The sequence below is a fragment of the Erigeron canadensis genome, chromosome 2 (assembly GCF_010389155.1).
Source record: "Erigeron canadensis isolate Cc75 chromosome 2, C_canadensis_v1, whole genome shotgun sequence".
In the NCBI taxonomy this organism is placed as follows: domain Eukaryota; kingdom Viridiplantae; phylum Streptophyta; class Magnoliopsida; order Asterales; family Asteraceae; genus Erigeron; species Erigeron canadensis.
This window is the reverse complement of record NC_057762.1, coordinates 31,068,913-31,087,618: the sequence shown is the minus strand read 5'-3', so window position 1 is coordinate 31,087,618 and position 18,706 is coordinate 31,068,913. Positions and strand designations below refer to the sequence as shown.

The 18,706-nt window shown below is 35.4% G+C and overlaps 2 protein-coding genes across 2 annotated transcripts; one reads left to right on the top strand and one right to left on the bottom strand.

The window, feature by feature from the left end:
- Position 1: 1 nt before the first annotated feature.
- On the bottom strand, positions 2 to 8,929 carry LOC122587189 (phosphoglycolate phosphatase 1A, chloroplastic-like). Its single transcript, XM_043759290.1, has 11 exons — positions 8,590 to 8,929; positions 3,833 to 3,900; positions 3,556 to 3,648; positions 3,409 to 3,480; positions 2,663 to 2,734; positions 2,212 to 2,271; positions 1,972 to 2,024; positions 1,783 to 1,880; positions 1,149 to 1,248; positions 364 to 467; positions 2 to 264 (listed from the first exon to the last, which is right to left on the bottom strand). Exons 1-11 carry the CDS (start codon positions 8,882 to 8,884, stop codon positions 158 to 160), a joined length of 1,122 nt encoding a protein of 373 aa, XP_043615225.1. The 5' UTR covers positions 8,885 to 8,929; the 3' UTR covers positions 2 to 157.
- A 3,811-nt stretch (positions 8,930 to 12,740) lies between these two features.
- LOC122589296 (INO80 complex subunit D-like) lies at positions 12,741 to 15,271 on the top strand. Its single transcript, XM_043761572.1, has 2 exons — positions 12,741 to 13,316; positions 14,807 to 15,271. Exons 1-2 carry the CDS (start codon positions 12,835 to 12,837, stop codon positions 15,072 to 15,074), a joined length of 750 nt encoding a protein of 249 aa, XP_043617507.1. The 5' UTR covers positions 12,741 to 12,834; the 3' UTR covers positions 15,075 to 15,271.
- Positions 15,272 to 18,706: the final 3,435 nt, after the last annotated feature.

The following is an 18,706-nucleotide window of genomic DNA, read 5'->3' as shown; positions in this document are numbered from 1 at the left end:
GTTTAAGAAATAAAAAGCCAGGGGGCATGAATCTATACATGATCTCAATTATAAACGTTGTTTTCTGGGCATACAACAATTCCTTGTGATCCATGCCTGTTAAATCATCAGGCAAGGAAAACGGGCCAGAAACCATAATAAATGAGCCAAAAGCATTTTACACCGCTGCAGCTTTAAGAGAAAGAAAATCGGAGATCTTGTTCGTATAGAAATCTGGTTGAATCGAGTTGTTCGGGTTTTGAAGCATTGACAGACTTGTTACACCTACATACAATCCACAACAGATGAATCATATATTTCTTTAAAACTGAAAATATATATATATATATATATATATATCAGTGAAGCATTTGCACTTAGAACCTGAGAGAACAAGGAGAGTTTTGCATCCTCCGTTTTGCCCGAAAAGAATATCAGTATCTAATCTGTCACCGACCATGCATATCTGTGACTTGGTGATGCCGAATCTGGACGCCAAGTATTTTGAATCATAGGGTTAAAGATCGGTGAAGAATAGATTTATCAAAGTTGAGATCAAGTATCTAAATACACAACTCAAAAATTGACTTTTATAGGTCAAATAAAAATTGTTTTAAGCGACCAACGTAGGAAAAAAGTTATTAAGGTCCCATGAAATTTGTAATGTTTGATATTAATTATATAGTTGAAATCGAAACATCTTATTATCTAAAATACAAAAACAATCTTGCAGGCCTAGATCAATACCACAGATTTGTTTGTAATGGTGAATAGTGGGCAAACAGGTGATTTTATCTAGGGATCTTTCTGAAAGTTGGAACTATTCAATTTTCATGAAGCATTCAAACTAAAAGGGTGTGGTGATTTTATCCAAAATACAAAACAATCTTGCAGGCCTAGATCGATATCACAGATTTGTTTGTAATGGTGAATAGTGGGCAAACAGGTAATTTTATCTTGGGATCTCTCTGAAAGTTGGAACTATTCAATTTTCATGAAGCATTCAAACTAAAAAGGTGTGGTGATTTTATCCAAACGTGTTCCTTGTTGAATGTTTAGCTAAATTTTGAGTTCAAAAAGATAGTAATCCGCATCAACATCAACAATATATAATATATGAAAACACTTGTTATAAAAGCAAAACCAAAAGAAGCAAAAAAACATCTTACTTATTTGCCAAGTAGTCCATCATGAATGTTGAAGGTTTCCCCACAACAAGTGGTTCACGTTGAGTGGATCCAACAAGAGCACCAACCATAGAACCACCACCTGAAGCGAGTAAAATACATTAGTATATATGTATGATGTGCCTCGAATTGACGAACATATTGCATATCTGCATGTAATATACTAATATGTGGTTCTAGCAGACATTTAAGAAAGCAGTGTGATCTGCATGTGAAAGTGGCAATTCGATCCATATATTTATAAATGGGTCGATTCAGGTTATTTCTAACGGGCCAGACAGGTCCAGATTTTGGATAATCTTGACCCTTGATTTTCATCCCAGGGTCAAAATTTAAAACTTATATTTAAATCTTGACCTTTGATTTTCATTAAGGGTCAAGATCTTCCCAACTTGACTAGTCAAGTTGGGAAAACTTTAGAATCCTAATAACACCTCCTAAATCGTTTTATTCAATAGTGGAGATAATTTGCAATTATATAATATTTATTGGTCATATTTTGAAATTTGAGATCCTTAAAAATCCTATTCCCTGTCAAATGAACCAATCATCAAACATGTACATCTTGTCTTGAATAAATTAGAAGACATTGAGGGGAATGGAGAGGTTGTTAAACCTGCCCACTCTTGTGCATCTGTAAGATGAGTAACAGCATCACGGTTTGTGGCAAGAAAAAGACAGCCTGGATTTTCACGAACACATAGTGTCCCATACCTGCCAATGAGAAAACAGATGTGTTCACAACTACGGAAAGTTTAAAGCGGAATATTGGTTACTTAGATTGCTCATATTCAAAAGAACTTACTGAACTTTGTAGTAGTTGAAGTAACGGTCAAATCCGACCACAACAGCACCAACCTATATACCAGGCAACAATATAAGTAGTTATTTGGCACATTGTTTGATAGTTGAGTTACACAAGAAAACCTATGGTTAATCTTATCAAACATTTTTTGTTATGGAAAAGAGACTAAAGATGTGATGAAGAATTGAAGTAGGAAAAAAAAGGAGCGTGTATCACAAGAATGAGAAATTAAAAGCATACATCATGATCATGCTCCATCAAAAACCCGGGCTTGAGTTCTATCTTTTTTCCACCGTCTTCCTACAAAATAAAGACATAACTTTACTCAATACTACATAACAAGTGCCCAAAGCCGGGTCTGGTCACAAGTTAACATTAATCATTCATAAAGGTCTGACATGTCAATGACCACTTATTGGCGATAAGATGGTTTCTTGTGCAGCATACATATAAATTCATGGTTTCTTTTTAAAACATCCATAAACGATTGTAACCTGTAAGAAACATAAATATTAGAAATACCCTTAATGTTGGCACCAGTTACCCCAAGACATTGTTCAAATGTTTCATGTGAAATCACAAACCAGAATCATAAATTGACTTCAAGTAGAGATTGTTATATGCGCGTCATAGAACAATTAACACTTAATATCGCTACTGCAGTAAAATCATTATTTTAATGCATACATACCGGACCCCCAAGGTATGAAAATCCTGCTAGCCCAAGCTCTATCAATATGCCCTCTTCACCAATCACATAAATCTGCACAGTTTTGATTGTTATATCAGATACATGTAATGTTAGAATACTGTTGCAGCAAAACTTCAGCTACCACCAAACTTTAAAATTTCCAGAAATAGGGGCTGTTAACTCTATGTGTTAGCATCCAATTTAACAGTGAACACATATTGCTTTTACATCTACACGATGTGAAGTCTCTTTCAAGTAAGATTCTTACCAAATGGCTTTTTTACAAAGCTAAATGAAAATATGAGAGAAACGATTTCATTTCTAATGAAAATGGATTGATACATAACAAAGGTTCATGTTTATGTTTCAAATGCAAAAGTTGTAGTCCAAAACCTCCCTTTGCCCTCCCCTGTTTCCCTCGGGATTGCTTTAGTCAAACTAATGAGAATATAAACCGAGTCATCAACTTTCAGATAGAATAATTAACGATCATGCAAGATACTGATCCATCATGTATACACCCTGACAAATCAACTTAGACTAAGCATTACTACGCTTCTTGAGACCCATGGGAAGATCTTAATATGGGCTAACATATGGCAAACAACTGGAGGCTGCTAAACTTATATCAGATAAAAGGACTAATACCACCTTACATCACCAGCAACTACACATAGCCTTAACAGTTATGGCAATCATCGTAAATAATAAAAGTCATTATTTCATGAGATACTTGTGCCACGTACCTTCTTATCCTTTGGGAAATCAATTGACTGCAGGTATGCAGCTGCGGCAAAAGAAGATGCAAAAATTTCCTCCTGAAACCTTCACCTCTAGTTAGAAAATTTTCCAAGATGAGATACAAAAATCTACATCCCTGTAGTACACCTCACCTCATTGACACTGAGACCAAGTGTCTCAAACTTTTTTCCATACTGTTTCCTCGACTTGGTTGAGTTATTGGTTACAAAAACTAGTCTCTTCCCCTGAAAATAAAAATAAAAAAGTTTAAAAACTATCACAAAACAATCCGACTTAAAAGAAAAATAAAATAAAATAAAAACGCGGTAGATAAGGACCACAAGCACAAAATATTGGTGATTGCAGAATCACAAGTGTCAAACTATATCAGCGACAATAATTACCAAACAAAACATAATTTACACAAACCTTTGACCGGAGCAACTCTAAGGTTTCTGGAACACCCTCAATTAATGAATCACCCTTCCAAATGACTCCTGCATCACACAAGAAAGTAATCACCTAAACGTCATCCTCAAGAAACCATTAGTAAGTGAACACCACCTAAGACACTGATTTACTCCTCTCCTCTCCAATCCTCTTACTTATTTTCTGTTACGATCCTACATCGGCCAAGTATGGATTGATTGGTGGTTTATAAACCTAGGTGTCCCCTCTTACTTTGAGCTAGCTTTTGGGAGTGAGTTCTACACCTGTTTTCAGATCGAGAATTATTTGCTTGCCCACATCCTTGAGAGAACCTTTCATGTGAAAATCGTGTTTCAAGTTCTATTAGACCGTATATGTATTAGTTTAGATTTCGAGGTAGTCGAATGTAATAATTTGATTATATGGATTTGATCGGAATTAGGCAAGGATGAAGATGGTGGCGGCGGTGACACTGTACGCGCCGGAAAAAGGGGTGAAATTGCCGGATTTGTAAAATTTCCGGCGAGTCTGTTGGCGGCGCGTGGAGGCTCCGGCGGGGACAAAATTTGAAAGGGTTTTTCGGTTTTAAATTACGAAGCTAATGGTATATATGGTGTTGTGTGATTCGAAGAATAAAGGGCTGTAGATCGGTCGAACAACGGCTGATCGGAGAAGAGATCGCCGGTTGGAAAAAATAAGAAAGAAATTAGGGTTTTGAGCGGAAAAGAGGGCCGAGCTCTCATACCATGTAAGATAATGAATCCCTTAGGGTTTTCCCTTCACATTCATCTCAATTTATAGATTTACAAATTACAATTAACTACCTTCAAATTATTACATTCGACTACCTCGAAATCTAAACTACCTCGAAGCAAAACTGGTCATTCCAAACCAAAACAACCATTTAGTTTACATACCTCTACCACTTTCACTCCTTTGCCTAAAAACCTAATCGAGGCTCTTAATACACCCGTTTGGAACCATGCTATGACTGATGAGTTTAAAGCTTTTATTGATAATAAGACGTGGGAGTTAGTTCCTTGTTCTACAGGTATGAATATTATTCGTTGCATGTGGATTTACATGCAGAAACTGAAATCTGACGGGACTCTTGAGCGGTACAAAGCTCGTTTAGTGGCAGATGGTCGAACACAACAGGTGGGCATTGACTGTTTAGATACTTTTAGTCCGGTTGTCAAACCGGCTACTATCCAGACAGTTCTTTCTTTGGCGCTTAATCGCGGCCGGGATATTACTCAACTTGATGTTAAGAACGCATTTCTCCATGGGCACTTATCAGAAGCTGTTTTTATGCATCAACCCCCCGGTTTTCGGGATGCTCGCTTTCCGAATCATGTTTGTCGGCTGCGTAAATCGTTGTACAGCCTAAAACAGGCACCACGGGCTTGGTACCAGCAGTTCACCGACTATGTCAAACGGTTGGGTTTTCATCACAGTTACAGGCGTGGTACCGATACTGCTTACATTCTGTTATATGTTGATGACATTATTATGGTTATTTCGTCAGGACAGCTAAAACAACACTCTTTGTCTCATTTATCCGCTGAGTTTGCCATGAAGGATCTGGGTCCTCTCAATTATTTTTTGGTATCTCTGTCACCCGCTCTTCTAATGGGTTATTCTTGTCTCAAAGCCGTTATGCCTCTGACATTCTCCAACGGGCTATGATACAAGATTGTAATCCTGTTTCTACTCCTGTTGACACTGCAGGAAAACTTGGTGCTCAAGCCGGTGTTCCTTTTGATGATCCTACATTGTATCGTAGTTTGGTCGGTGCTCTTTAGTATCTGACATTTACTCGCCCAGATATCCCGTATGCCGTTCAGCAGGTGTGCATGCACATGCATGCTCCTTATACTGATCACTTTCTTGCATTAAAACGCATCTTGTGTTATGTCAAAGGGACTCTTGATATGGGTATATGGATGCGGCCATCTTCTTTGTCTACCCTTGTTGCTTATACTGATGTTGACTGGGCTGGTTGCCTTGACACTAGGCGTTCTACATCCGGGTATTGTGTTTTTCTGGGGGACAACCTTCTTTCTTGGTCCTCTAAACGCCAGTCAGTTGTTTCTCGATCTAGTGCTGAGGCGGAATATAGGGGTATCGCGACTGTTGTTTCTGAGTTATGTTGGATTCGCAATTTATTACTCGAGCTGGGATGTCCTCTTCGTCGAGCCTCCTTGGTGTATACCGATAATGTTAGTGCTATTTATCTTTCTGAGAATTTGATCCAGCATCAACGCACTAAGCATATCGAGATTGATATTCACTTTGTTCGAGAGAAAGTTCAACGTGGTCAGGTTCGTGTTCTCCATGTTCCATCCCGGCATAATTTTTCAGACATTTTTACCAAAGGGCTACTGCGTGTTTTATTCATTGATTTTCGGTCCAGTCTTACCAGAATCCTCCGCCTTAGACTGCGGGGGTACATTAGACCGTACATGTATTAGTTTAGATTTCGAGGTAGTCGAATGTAATAATTTGAAGGTAGTTAATTGTAATTTGTAAATCTATAAATTGAGATGAATGTGAAGGGAAAAGAAAACCCTAAGGGATTCATTATCTTACAAGTTCCATTTTCTAATTAACCGGAGGAATAGCTTATGGTTTGATGCGAGCCTATTATGGGATGGGTTCGCATCGATTGATATCAGAACCAGCCCTACCTTTTGATGTTCCAACACCCGGAGTGATGGCCTATGGAGTGGTGACTTGGACCCGAAAAGAGAGGTACCAACCGTGACCGACATAGCCGAGACCAATGAACTCGCCTGCATGTCCATGGAGTTTTGAAAAATCCAAACATCTCAGAGATAGATGAGTGGTGGCCTATGGAGTAGTGGGTTGGACCCAAAAAGAAGGATCGCAACCGTGACCAATGAGCTCGGAGTGGTGGCTTATGGAGCGGTGGCTTGGAGCCAAAAGAAGAAGGGTGCCAACCGTGACCATAAAGGACGTTGGCTCTTCAAAGGGTGGGGTATTGTTATGATCCCACATTGCCAAGTATGGGATTGGTTGGTTGTTTATAAGTCTAGGTGTCCCCTCCTCCTTTGAGCTAGCTTTTGGGAGTGAGTTCTACACCTAGCTTATGGTTTGATGAGAGCCTATTATGTGATAATAAACCAAATGACAATGGGAGTGATAGTAATGATCTAACATTCAGATATATAATCAATTAAATGCAAGAGAATATGGCTAATTATCACATATATATATATATACGTATCAAAATACTTCATCATGTGATAGGCTGTTAGGGGTGCGTTCATTTGAGACGCGCTGGTCCCTAGATTAACAAATGAATGGTCCAAATTGATTCAAATCACATGTGATAGGAAAGTCACATATTACCATTAAATATGTTTCAAAACATAATCATATATGACTAAAGTGGTCTCAAATGAACCGAAGCCCAGTATGTTAGTAGGCTTCCATTAGTAGTGAAATGCTATCTATATTTCTATAAAATCAAAGCACAATCTACCTCTATGTAACGCACAGAGGAATATTGCAATCTTATTTATCTATAGTTTATAGAAATGAAAGCACGACGCAGGAAGTTGGAAGCATCACGGATCCTTCCAAAATAACCCGAAGTAGGTATCAAATCTATCCTTGTCCGAAATGAATCAACAGCCTTATTGATATCCAATGGAAGATAGTAAGGATATCCTTAGAAATCCTTAGATTTTCTTACCATTGAAGTATACCCTTAGCCAAGGATTTGTAGGTAATTATCTTTGGCCAAAGATATGTTTTTAAGAATATCCATAGTACTTTTTGTTGTTTGTTTGCATATAAAATATGTAAGGATATGTAAGGATGTTTGTATGGTTTGAGGTAAACTTAAGGATTTTAAGGATTTGTAAGAATATGATGTGGTAGCTGACATGGCAGCTAAGGACCTCTAAGGCCGATGCTTATAAGGACGAGCTTCTTGGAACTTCTTGCCTGCCAACTCAACGTCACATCACTCCGGACTCTCTTAAGGACTCCCCCTCCCTATAAGAAAAAGCTTCTTAGAACTTCTTCTCCACATTGTTAATTAATTTATTATTTCTTTATTATTAATAAAAACGCATTCCTTCTAATTGTGCTTCCTCCAGTCCACTTTACACGTCCTCCATCTTCTTCTTGGAGAAGTTCAAGCCAGACACTGACTAACGATGGCGTCTAGCATCTTGGAGCAATAGGACGCTAAGGAAGAAGCTCTATAGTGACCGGCCTAGGAATCCTTTACCATTGGAGATAGTCTTATTAACTAATCGAGGGAGATAAAGCTAAGTCTGTAATAACCTCATGTATACAATCCACAGACACTACATTTGAATCCTAACTCTTGAGGGGAGGACTTTACTACTAGTATCATGTTTCCCATTTCAGGCCAACACTTACCTTAGCAGGCCGTTAAGTCCGACTAAACATTGTCTAAATCATGTTCTCCTAGTGGATGATGTTTGTGGTTGTCAATGTTTCTTCTTAATTTTTGGCGAATTCTGATAAAGAGTTAAAAGTTACAAAACGCAAATGAAGTTTAAATCCTAATATGTAGAAGAAGCTACTTAACTAACTTCTAACTAACTATATTAGCCTAATACAAATAATCTGATCAAGTTAAATGATATTACGTTATATAATATAATAATTATATATAAATATATAGCATAATCTACAGCTACTTAATTAATACATGAATAAAATCATGAACACCAAAAGGTGAAGTGAAGATATACCATCACAATCGAAGATGAAAGTCTCGACGGAATCAATTAGTGCATCAGCATCTTGCAGCGGTTGTGCTGCGGCGGAGGAAACGGTGGCGCGTGTAACAACAACATCATCCTTCTTTTTCATCTGATTTTGTTCCATTCTATTACTATTCCATCCGATTCTAGTAGTTTTATATGATGAAGGAAATGAAATGCGGCTGATGAGAGTGTTGGTGATTTTGGCGGGAGTAAATTTGTTAGGTACGGCCGCGGTTACGGCGGTTGCTCGGCTGCTGGTGCTGCTGTTAACAAACAGCATTTCTATTAATTGTGATTTTCGTGTATTGTGGAGTTTTAATGGATTGAGAAAAAGGGAGTTTGTATTTGAAAGATTTTGGGTGAAGTGACGTGGCGTATTGAGTGGTTGTCAGGTGCGTGTTTGGCTTATTTATCCAGATCATCTTAGGTTAGTTTTGCGCCAATCGTTTCAAGTTTTGTTTGTATATTTCTTTTCCCCCTAAAATACAAATGCTCTAAGTGGTAATTATTTTTAAGAGCAATGATTAACGCTCGAGCAAACAACAACCGACGAGATGGAGCATCGGCTAGCATTACTTTGGCGGATCACAATGGGGTCGACAATACAAAAGACTTCCCCGACAACCGAATCAAGGGTCTTATGTGAATTATGTTCCAGCTAGGCCTGAACCGATCTAAAAAAATATGGTAATTTAAGAAGTTCTCATGCCACTTTGAGTTGTTTAATTTAGTAAGAGAACTTCAAACTTAACTAAGACGATGGACTACGTCAGGCGAAAGCTCAATAAAAAGTTAACTCTCACGGGAAAGAACGGACGACTGCAAACTATTCCAACTGCTCGAGTCGTGCAGAGTCATCCATTGTGAGGCCAGATGTTGCTCACATGAATGAACATGTGGTGGTTCAAGCTCAGAATGTAAATGTCGTTTTAAATGTAAATCAAGCTTTGAATGTTGTTTGTATTACCGAGTTTAAATATGAAAGTTTCACTAAATGTGTGTTGATGACACAGTTGATGTTGTGTGCTGTATAGAGATAGTATTTGCTTTTTGTAATTGTCTTGAATTAAAGATGTTATGTGCAACTAGAATATTGAAAAAAAGTGTACATGATTGATGGAAGGTCATTACCATTTCTTTGGCCCCTAATATAATGATTGTTATGATTGTAAAGAGGAGTTTTTGAAATAATATGTTAGTACTCGAAAAAAGAGATCGCTGGAAAAGGAATTTAGGGCATTCAAAGTGGGTACTAGTGACATGAATAATTACACCCGCTCTGAAAAACTGAAATTTGTGGGTCACTTGGTTCCTAATGGGTGGATAAGATCGAGACATATGTTGACAATTTGCTAGTTACCGTACTATCTGTAGCACACATCACTAACTATTGCAATTACGGAGTTTAAGAGGCTCGATGATGATTTTAAAGCTGATAAGGTTTTTAAGGAGTCTGACATAAAATATGGTTCAAGAAAAAAGAATGATGATCGTACGGGGTCTTCAAAGAAATGGAAGATCAAAAGGAAAACGGTAAGGACTTAATAACGGGAAATGGTGCAACAAATGTCAAGCTAAGCACCATGGCAATTGTTCAACTCCTCATAAAACCATATGGATGTGACAAATGTATTTCACTTAATTTTTTTCTTAATCTTACTTCTAGGTTTTTCACATGTCATCATTATCAAAATCATATTACATCAATATAACTTATGCTACTTACGGCGGCCGCCACCACCACCATGAATCACCGCATGGGCGACTTTGATGGTAGGGCAAAGTAGTCGATCGGCCGAGACCTTTTATTTAGAGGGTCCAATTTTTATTAATGTAATATGTATAAAAGAATTATATATGTAATTAACAAAGTTTATTACAAATTGTAACAATGAACCAAAGTATAATTTAGTTAACATAAAAAAACTCACATACCTTTTGTAGATTAATTATTCATTGTTATGCATGTTATAGTTTGATTTACTAGATTTTAGACCCGTGTCCAATATTGGACATTGGACACGGGATATTGGAGACGGGGTTTACGATATTATCAATATTATCTTTTCATATATTTAATTAATAAAAGCTTATAATTTTGAATATATACGGTTTCAAGTGTTATATTTTGCAAGTTGTAGTACGATATTCACAGGTTCGTCACTGTCATTATTAGCTGAGACATATTGATGGAATTGTTTGTTGTACTCATTTCACAAGGCACATGCTACAATGATTTCTCTATTATAAAATTTTTTGAAACCAGTTGTACTCATAATGTGATACTATTATAAAAGATTATTAATAATTAAAATATAAACATACTTGTGATCTTGTATTTGACATTCATGTATATGTACTTGATCATAATTCGGGTACATAACATGAATAGGTTTATTTTTCAATCACTTGTCCTATGGTAAGTAGATAACAATTAGGATTGTTTTCATATGCTTTGATAACAATTAGGACTCTTGATTTGGGTGATAATTGTAACTTTAAACGATTAAATATAAATACTTTTTGTAATTTCTTTTTTAAAATTGAGAAAAATCCTCTCAAGTTGATGACTAAAAATAAATATAAATTAAGTATTCATAGCTAAAAAGTGTAAATTATTGATGGAAAACAAAAAAGTGTAAATTAATAAGACTTTTTCTACAAATTAATATAAATACTATGAGTAATATAATAATATATCTGGATAATGATTATTAGGATTTTTAATTTATAGTTAATCTAAATGATGACATAAGCGATAGTCAATTTGATAAAAATGAGCAATTTGATTGGTTAATAAGTCGTTAGTTCAACTGTTTTATAGTATATATTAAGATTAAGATAAAATTAAGATATCTATAAATATAATTTTTTTTGGATTTCAAAGTTTCTGTTTTCCACTAATTTAGTTTTATTTGCAATGTTTTGCCATTTATTTTTCGACCAATCAGTTGTGTTATGTTTATTATTAAAACATTTAACATTGTTTTAGAAACGGATGATATAAAATAATATGTTGTGCTTAGCTTAGGAGTCATTATTCTTTTGGCTCGGCCTAGGTCAAAAAATCCTTAAAGACGACACTAAATCACTGTCATCCGTCATTACATCGCCACCACTGCCACTACCGTCACCACCAATGTCACCATTACACCGTCATATTGTGCGGACACCCTTTAATTCTTTCTAATTTATAACTCAAGAACTTCGCCATTAGGGTCTTGGGGTAATGGGTTCAAATCATGCCAAAGACATTTGAAGAAAGAGTTTATAATGTTATCAAAGACCCGAGAGAGCAATCATTTTAAGGAATTAACAGGATTCGAACCTGAGATGAGTATACCGTTTTCAAAAGATGTTGTTGGTTGCCAATGAGTTGTTGACTCATTGTTAAGGTCTTTAACCTTAGGAAATACATTTATAGAAGTAGATTATTATGGAGAGTTTTCGAGAGCCCTGAGTTTCATCTCAGACATATGTTGTTCGAACTTCTTATACTATCCAATTAGATGTTATTATGATACTAGCTAATCAATCCGGTTTCAACCCCGGTTAACTGATAGACGTTTTGCAAATAAACCGAATGATACCCGGTAGCTTTACAATATGTTGTCGAAAAACAAAAATAAATGGAAACAAAAGTTGTATAGTTGTGGACACACGTTAAAACACATTCGGTTCGCAAAAAAAAAAAGTTATCGGGAAAAAAAAATACCATAGTTTCGGCCTATTGTACGGAAAAATAAGGTGATTAAAATCTTAAATAATAATTTAGACATTTAATAAAAATCTATATTAATGATGCATATTTGAAAAAAAAATATGTTAAAAAAATAAATTTTAAATTTTAAATAGAAAAATATGATGATGTCATAATTAAATTAAGAGGATTTGTGATAATACAAATTTTAAAAAATTTTATGTCATCACAATCTTCCTTATTAATATAATAGAATAGATTTCTAATGTTAACTGTTAATTGTTACTGGTAGTTCATCTTTTCGGGAAAAAAAAAATCAAAATTTCCAAAATCTCTTTTCACCTTCAGCGCCGTCGCTTCAAAATTTTCACTTTTCACACATAAAAACATTCAAAATAGAAAAACTCATATATTGCCAAAAAAGCTTTCAAATCTGTCAAAAAGAAAGAAAAAAGAAACACCAAACCCAATATCTCACATGCTCAAACACCTTCAACTATTAAAAGAAAAAAAAAACACCATTAAAAACCATGTCGGAAACACCCACCAGCACCACCGCCACCGCCATGGAAACACCACCGAATGAGTTCATATACCTCGAAGAAGAAGACGAAGACAATATACTTTTATCACAATCTGAACTATTATCACATGAAGAAGTTATAAAAAGAAGAGCAAAAAGATTAAAACAATTAGCAAAAGTTTATAAACATAGTTATTGGTGTATGATGGAAGATTTAAGATTGAAGTATAGAAAGTATTATTGGGAGTTTGGAAAAAGCCCTTATGATGAAACTGATAAAAATTGTACTAAAAATAATAATAATAATAATAATCAAAATAATAATAATAATAATGGTGAGGGTGAGTTAGGGTTTGGGGGTGATTCGGGGCGGTGTGCGGTCCACGGGTGTAAATCGAAGGCCATGGCATTGACAAAGTTTTGCCATGGTCATATTTTGTCTGATTCTAAGCAAAAACTATATATGGGTTGTAATTATGTTATCAAAAGGTATATGCTTTTTTAGATTTTTCGGTTTCTTGATTATTGTTATTTTGATGATTGCGTATTTAGCGTGCTTAGTGAATAGACGAATAACTGTTTTTCGGAAAGTTTGTTATTGTTTTTTGCTGTAAAAAAGTTCAAGTAATGAGGAGTAGGTAGTTAGTTACTTAAATAAGCAATCCTGAATACCCCATTAGTTTTTCGTATTTAGAATGACTCGATATTTGGAATCGTTTTGGCGTTAGGAAGAATATTTTGATGTTGAGTTTGCCCGCCGATTCAACAAAGTTGCGTGACATGGGAAATCCGATGTGCATATATTTGTTGACTTGGGGGGCAAACTAACAACTTTCCGTGATTTGTATATCTAAGATTGGGCGAGTGGCCCTAAGCCCCTAACGGGTTAATTTTGGTGTGATTTGAACTCAGAATCTTCCTGGAGAATCTTAAGTGTTCATCACTCAGCCACCATTATAGGGTTGCAGGGTTAATGATTTGTAAGTCTAAACTGGCTAGATAGACATTAAGATTGTTTTTGACAGTAAGTTATTTAGCATATGCTATAATAACTTTTTAGGGAGCATGTTTGTTGGCAGAAAGGTCTAAACTTGATTGGTACCTATGAGAAACCACCGGAAATGGGTAGTTAAGAAGCGTTAAGTAGTGACCTTAATGGCTTTTTATATTGGAAGGGATTTAGTTATATTTTATCGATCTACCTGTTGCTTTCTTAAGACTTGAGATAGGGATGCTGTCTTGGAGTTATTCGGTTTGACTAATTTTAGCTGTCTTAAAGCACTTGATTGTATTCTGAGTGCTAAGTAGAAATGGATCTAGTCTAGAAAGGACTTAGCTGGAAATGCTTAAACAAGAAGATATTAGATTCATTATTCGTATACACTACTTTTGGAAAACTTTACCTTTTTACTTGGTATGTCTTGGATGCTTGCCATTTGTGGTATTCTTTTAAGCAATTTGGTCCCCAATGATAGCTCGTATATAAGGAAATTGAATTCCACGTTTTCTTTTTCTTCTACTACTTGTGATATTTTGACCTCAAAACAGAGTTCTAGTTTTTGAAAAAATGTGAATAAATTTTTTGATGAAAAAAGAGTGACTACCTTACTATACACAGGAAGGCCCCATGGATGAAACTGATTTAATTTTTTATGTTAAAGAGTATATGATAGCCGAAAACATAACAGAACAACTTTGACAATTGAAGGCGCAGAATGATGACTGTTAATGAATGCCCAAAATAGAGTCATTGATAGATTAGGAATATACATGCATGATATGATTTCGTTTTGCTTTTATGAGTTTATCGGATACTCGTATCATATCGTTGCCCACTGAAGGCTACTTATTGCTGAAATTTGTAACTGTTCACTTATTGATGAAATTTCTAACTGTTTCTGGTAAAACATTTGAATAGCTTATAGCCTTATATTTCGACTTTATAATAATCGAACACTTTTCTGTCCTTGTTTCATCAGCTCACAAGCAGGACCCATACTTTGTGGAAAACCGATTCTAAAATGCACAGTTCCAACTCTCTGTGCACCTCATTTCCAAAAGGCGGAAAAACATGTTGCAAGAGCATTAAAGAAAGCAGGTCTAATTGGATCCTCTACAAATAAGCTTGCTCCAAAATTCCATGTCCTAATTGCAGAATACGTTCGCCAAATTCAAAGTAATAGAAGAGCTATTGACAAGGAAATCAGAGAGAATTCTGAAATTAAAGAGGAAGAAATCAGCATCTAGGATTATCTTTATGTTGAATATTAGTCTATTTTTCCCTTCGTGTTCAACTTCAATTCTTTTTCTCTGTTGTATGTTTATCCTTTCCGCCCAACCAAGTTATGGCTGACAGATATTGGCTGATTTTATGGAGCCCTGATTTGCATCTTTGCCTTGCTAGACCAAAATTTGTGCATTAAAGGTATCTAATTCTTGTCTCATCCTTTCTCTCTCTCTTTCTCACACACACACACACACGGGAACATATTCTTTGTTGTCTTTATATATAGTTTGATGACTTTGATCAATAAGCATTAGGAAGCCAAATAATATATTCTCCTGTGTCTCATTGATGGAGGTGGCAAAACAAGAGGGCTCGGTGGGTTTGTTCACAGGTTTGGGTCAAAATGAGTAATTATTTTAGTACAGATGAAGATATGCCGGGCAGGATTGATCCACAAACTTTTGTTTGTAGTTTTAAAAGTAAATAAGTACTATAAAGCGTTCAAAATGGTTACAAAACTATAATAACTATTGAAATTCCTTACAAAGTGCTTTTTGAATTTTACTGCATCAAATTTACTCTAGAACCCATTCCATTTGACCTGTTTCTGCTGTAGCGAAAAAGTTATTGACCCGTTTGAGATGGAGACAAAAATTTACCCAAATCAACCCTATTCATCAGTTAGTGAGTTAAAAGTGTCACCTCTACTCATCGGAGTGTTGCCTTTTCGAATTGTTATTATATGCATCTGATCTATCATAAGTAATATGTACTTTAGCCTTTAGGTTTCATTATTATACTTGTAAAGCTCCCTCATGTGCCAGAATATATACACTAGTTAGAATTGTCAACCTATTAGTTGCAAGACATAACTGTTAAAGTGTTCATCTTTATGTGGGATTTTAAAACTAATTACTTAGAATTGGCTCACAAATTATGCCTTTCAAACGGTGTCCAATTCTTACATGCATGCCTAGTTTAGTATGAGCGGTGCAAGCCTACTTCATAATGACCCAAAGACCAGAAAGGAGTCGGAAGAACTTTCGAGGGATAAAGAAAAGACACAATAAAACATTCTCACTTTCTTCTCCTCTAGCCCTTGCTACTGATTTACCATATGGCTGCAGTAAGACAAGTTTATGAGGCTAATGGAAGAAGAGCAGGTGGGTGAGTGAGGTACTAATATAATATAACTTCTTTTATAAAATAAACCAAAACATTGTAATGGAAATATGTTTAGTCTCGGCCTCTTTACTGTTTGCAGATTCTTTGTATTCTTTGGTCAAAATTAGAGAAAAATGTTACTGTACAAGTCTAACACTTTTATTTCCATATTCGAACAAAAATATTCATCGATCATATGTCTGTACTTTCGTGATCATATGTTGCACAAGTCATCAATAATTGTTGAGATGTTAACGTTCTATCTGTCCATATTCTATAGCGCCTATATATCTGTGTTATATAAGTGTGAAACTTTATCCAAATTTGAATATTTAACTGCATATTGCATAAGCAGGAGAATAAAATGTCACATCTTTATCTATCTTGAATTGTCTATTTTATGCTTGCTTTCTTTTGTTGCATAGCAATCTAAGCTCACAAGGATGTTGGAAAATGTAGACCCCTCAGTTCAAATGTATTCATTTGTTCTTTTTTTAACATGTAGTTGCAAAATATTGTCATATTCAAAGTTCTACAAGCCTGCCAATTTGAATTATAGGTCATGGTAATGTTTACTTTATTATCCTTTCTTTCTTTTGTTCTTTAAAAGAGAAATAATGTTAGTATGTTACCATTCCAAAAAGAAAGAATAAGAGACTATTTGGTAGTGAACAAAATATATCATTAATCGAATATTTAAAATGTGTTTTACAAGATAAACTGTAGAAACTTGTTTGATCACAAAATCTAAATCTTAAATTTTGTTGATCAACAAGTTTCTTCACTTTTATCTTGTTAAAACACATTATAATATCCGATTAATGATCAATCATGCTCACTTATAACAGAGAAAGTAATGGTGCTCTTGCTAGAGCTCATGGAGTGTTTTGGTTAAAAATTACCTAAGATAATTAATCTTAAAGACTTATATTAATTATGTAACCAAACTTTCATTCGTGAGGTTAGGGCTTGTAAAATATGTTGAGTTTCAAATATTTATGTTGACTAAACAAAGATTTAAAGGACAAATATAATCGTAAATAAAGGATTAAGATGTATCGAAACAATGTAAAGAACAAAAAATAATGTTGATTATAATAAAGATCTAATAATTAACAAGATAAAAGTAAAGATAAGGGAACAAGAACACCGATATTTGTTATCGAGGAAAAACCCTTAATCCTTATGGATCACCGACATAAAAACCTCGGGAGGAAGCAATCGTCCTTGCCTTTGTTCTCTTATTAATGATTGTTAAATGATTACAATGGTCGAATTCGGTTGATCGATTATTGTTAAGTATGAGAATAAAGATTAAAGATTAGAGAGTAGAAAGTAGTGTGTGAACACAAGTGATCAGAGATATTGCTAGTGAAAGTTGTATATCCTATATCGATCAACCTCCTTCGTTTATATAGACCTAGATGTTAACTAACTATGCGAAATAGTAGGGATCTTCCAGGCCTTTGATATTGTAAAGTTGGAGAGTATCTTGACTGATTATGTGAACATTAAAGTCTTTTCCCCTCATGTTGAATTCAACCAAAAGTCCGATTATCTTGCAAGACTTAGTCTTCTTTGCGTGTTAATGATTAATCCCATGTGTGAATTCCTTTTTGTACCGTTAGAGATATTTTCCATAGTCTGATATCGAATATTCTGGAATCCACACACATAGCTCATGTGGAAATAATAATAAGAACTATTTTGTAATCTTAGTAACATATTAATAAGTCATTAGAATATCCATCATTGTCAAGATCTTAACATGTCGATATCTTAGGTTATCAAGATATCGGTACTTGAAATTTCACCCATAACATGGAGTCATGGTCAACCAACCACCCCAGCCACCAATGTGGTCCATTACATGATACCAACGTGGTGGTGTGGATTGTTGTTGCGTCATGGTTATAGCCACATTGGGAGGGAGAGCGCGGTTGATTTTTTTTTTTTCTCCCTGTTGCGATGCTGAGTTTTTGAGATCATTACCTTCGATTTACCATCACTAATGCTCCAAGACTACCTCACGAACTAGTGTGCTTAGATGAGGCCGCCTAATTAGGCCATTAAGGGGATATATAACTATATAAGTCTACAACTTATAGATGTTTTACACTTTTACTTGCAAGTCTGGCCCAATTTTGATTTGGGCTTCCTCCTACCTCTAAAAGTTTGGATCGTTCTACTGAAAAGTGAATACAGTTGGGGGTAATTTTTTTAAGATAATGCTAAATCAATCTAAAAATCATATTCATCGAATGATACATGTGAAAGTATAACGAGATAGAGTAATGGAGGGAACCCTAGTCCCGATATCGCAATTGGATACCCATCAACTCACCTCGTATGAGTCATATGATGTCGGTATAATACCTCCATCCTAATCCCCACATGATTTAAGCACCCCCAAGGATCAAACCCACGTATTTAAACTCCACATGTGGGTCTATGCTTCATTGGTAACGGGTACTGTTTTGGTCAAAAA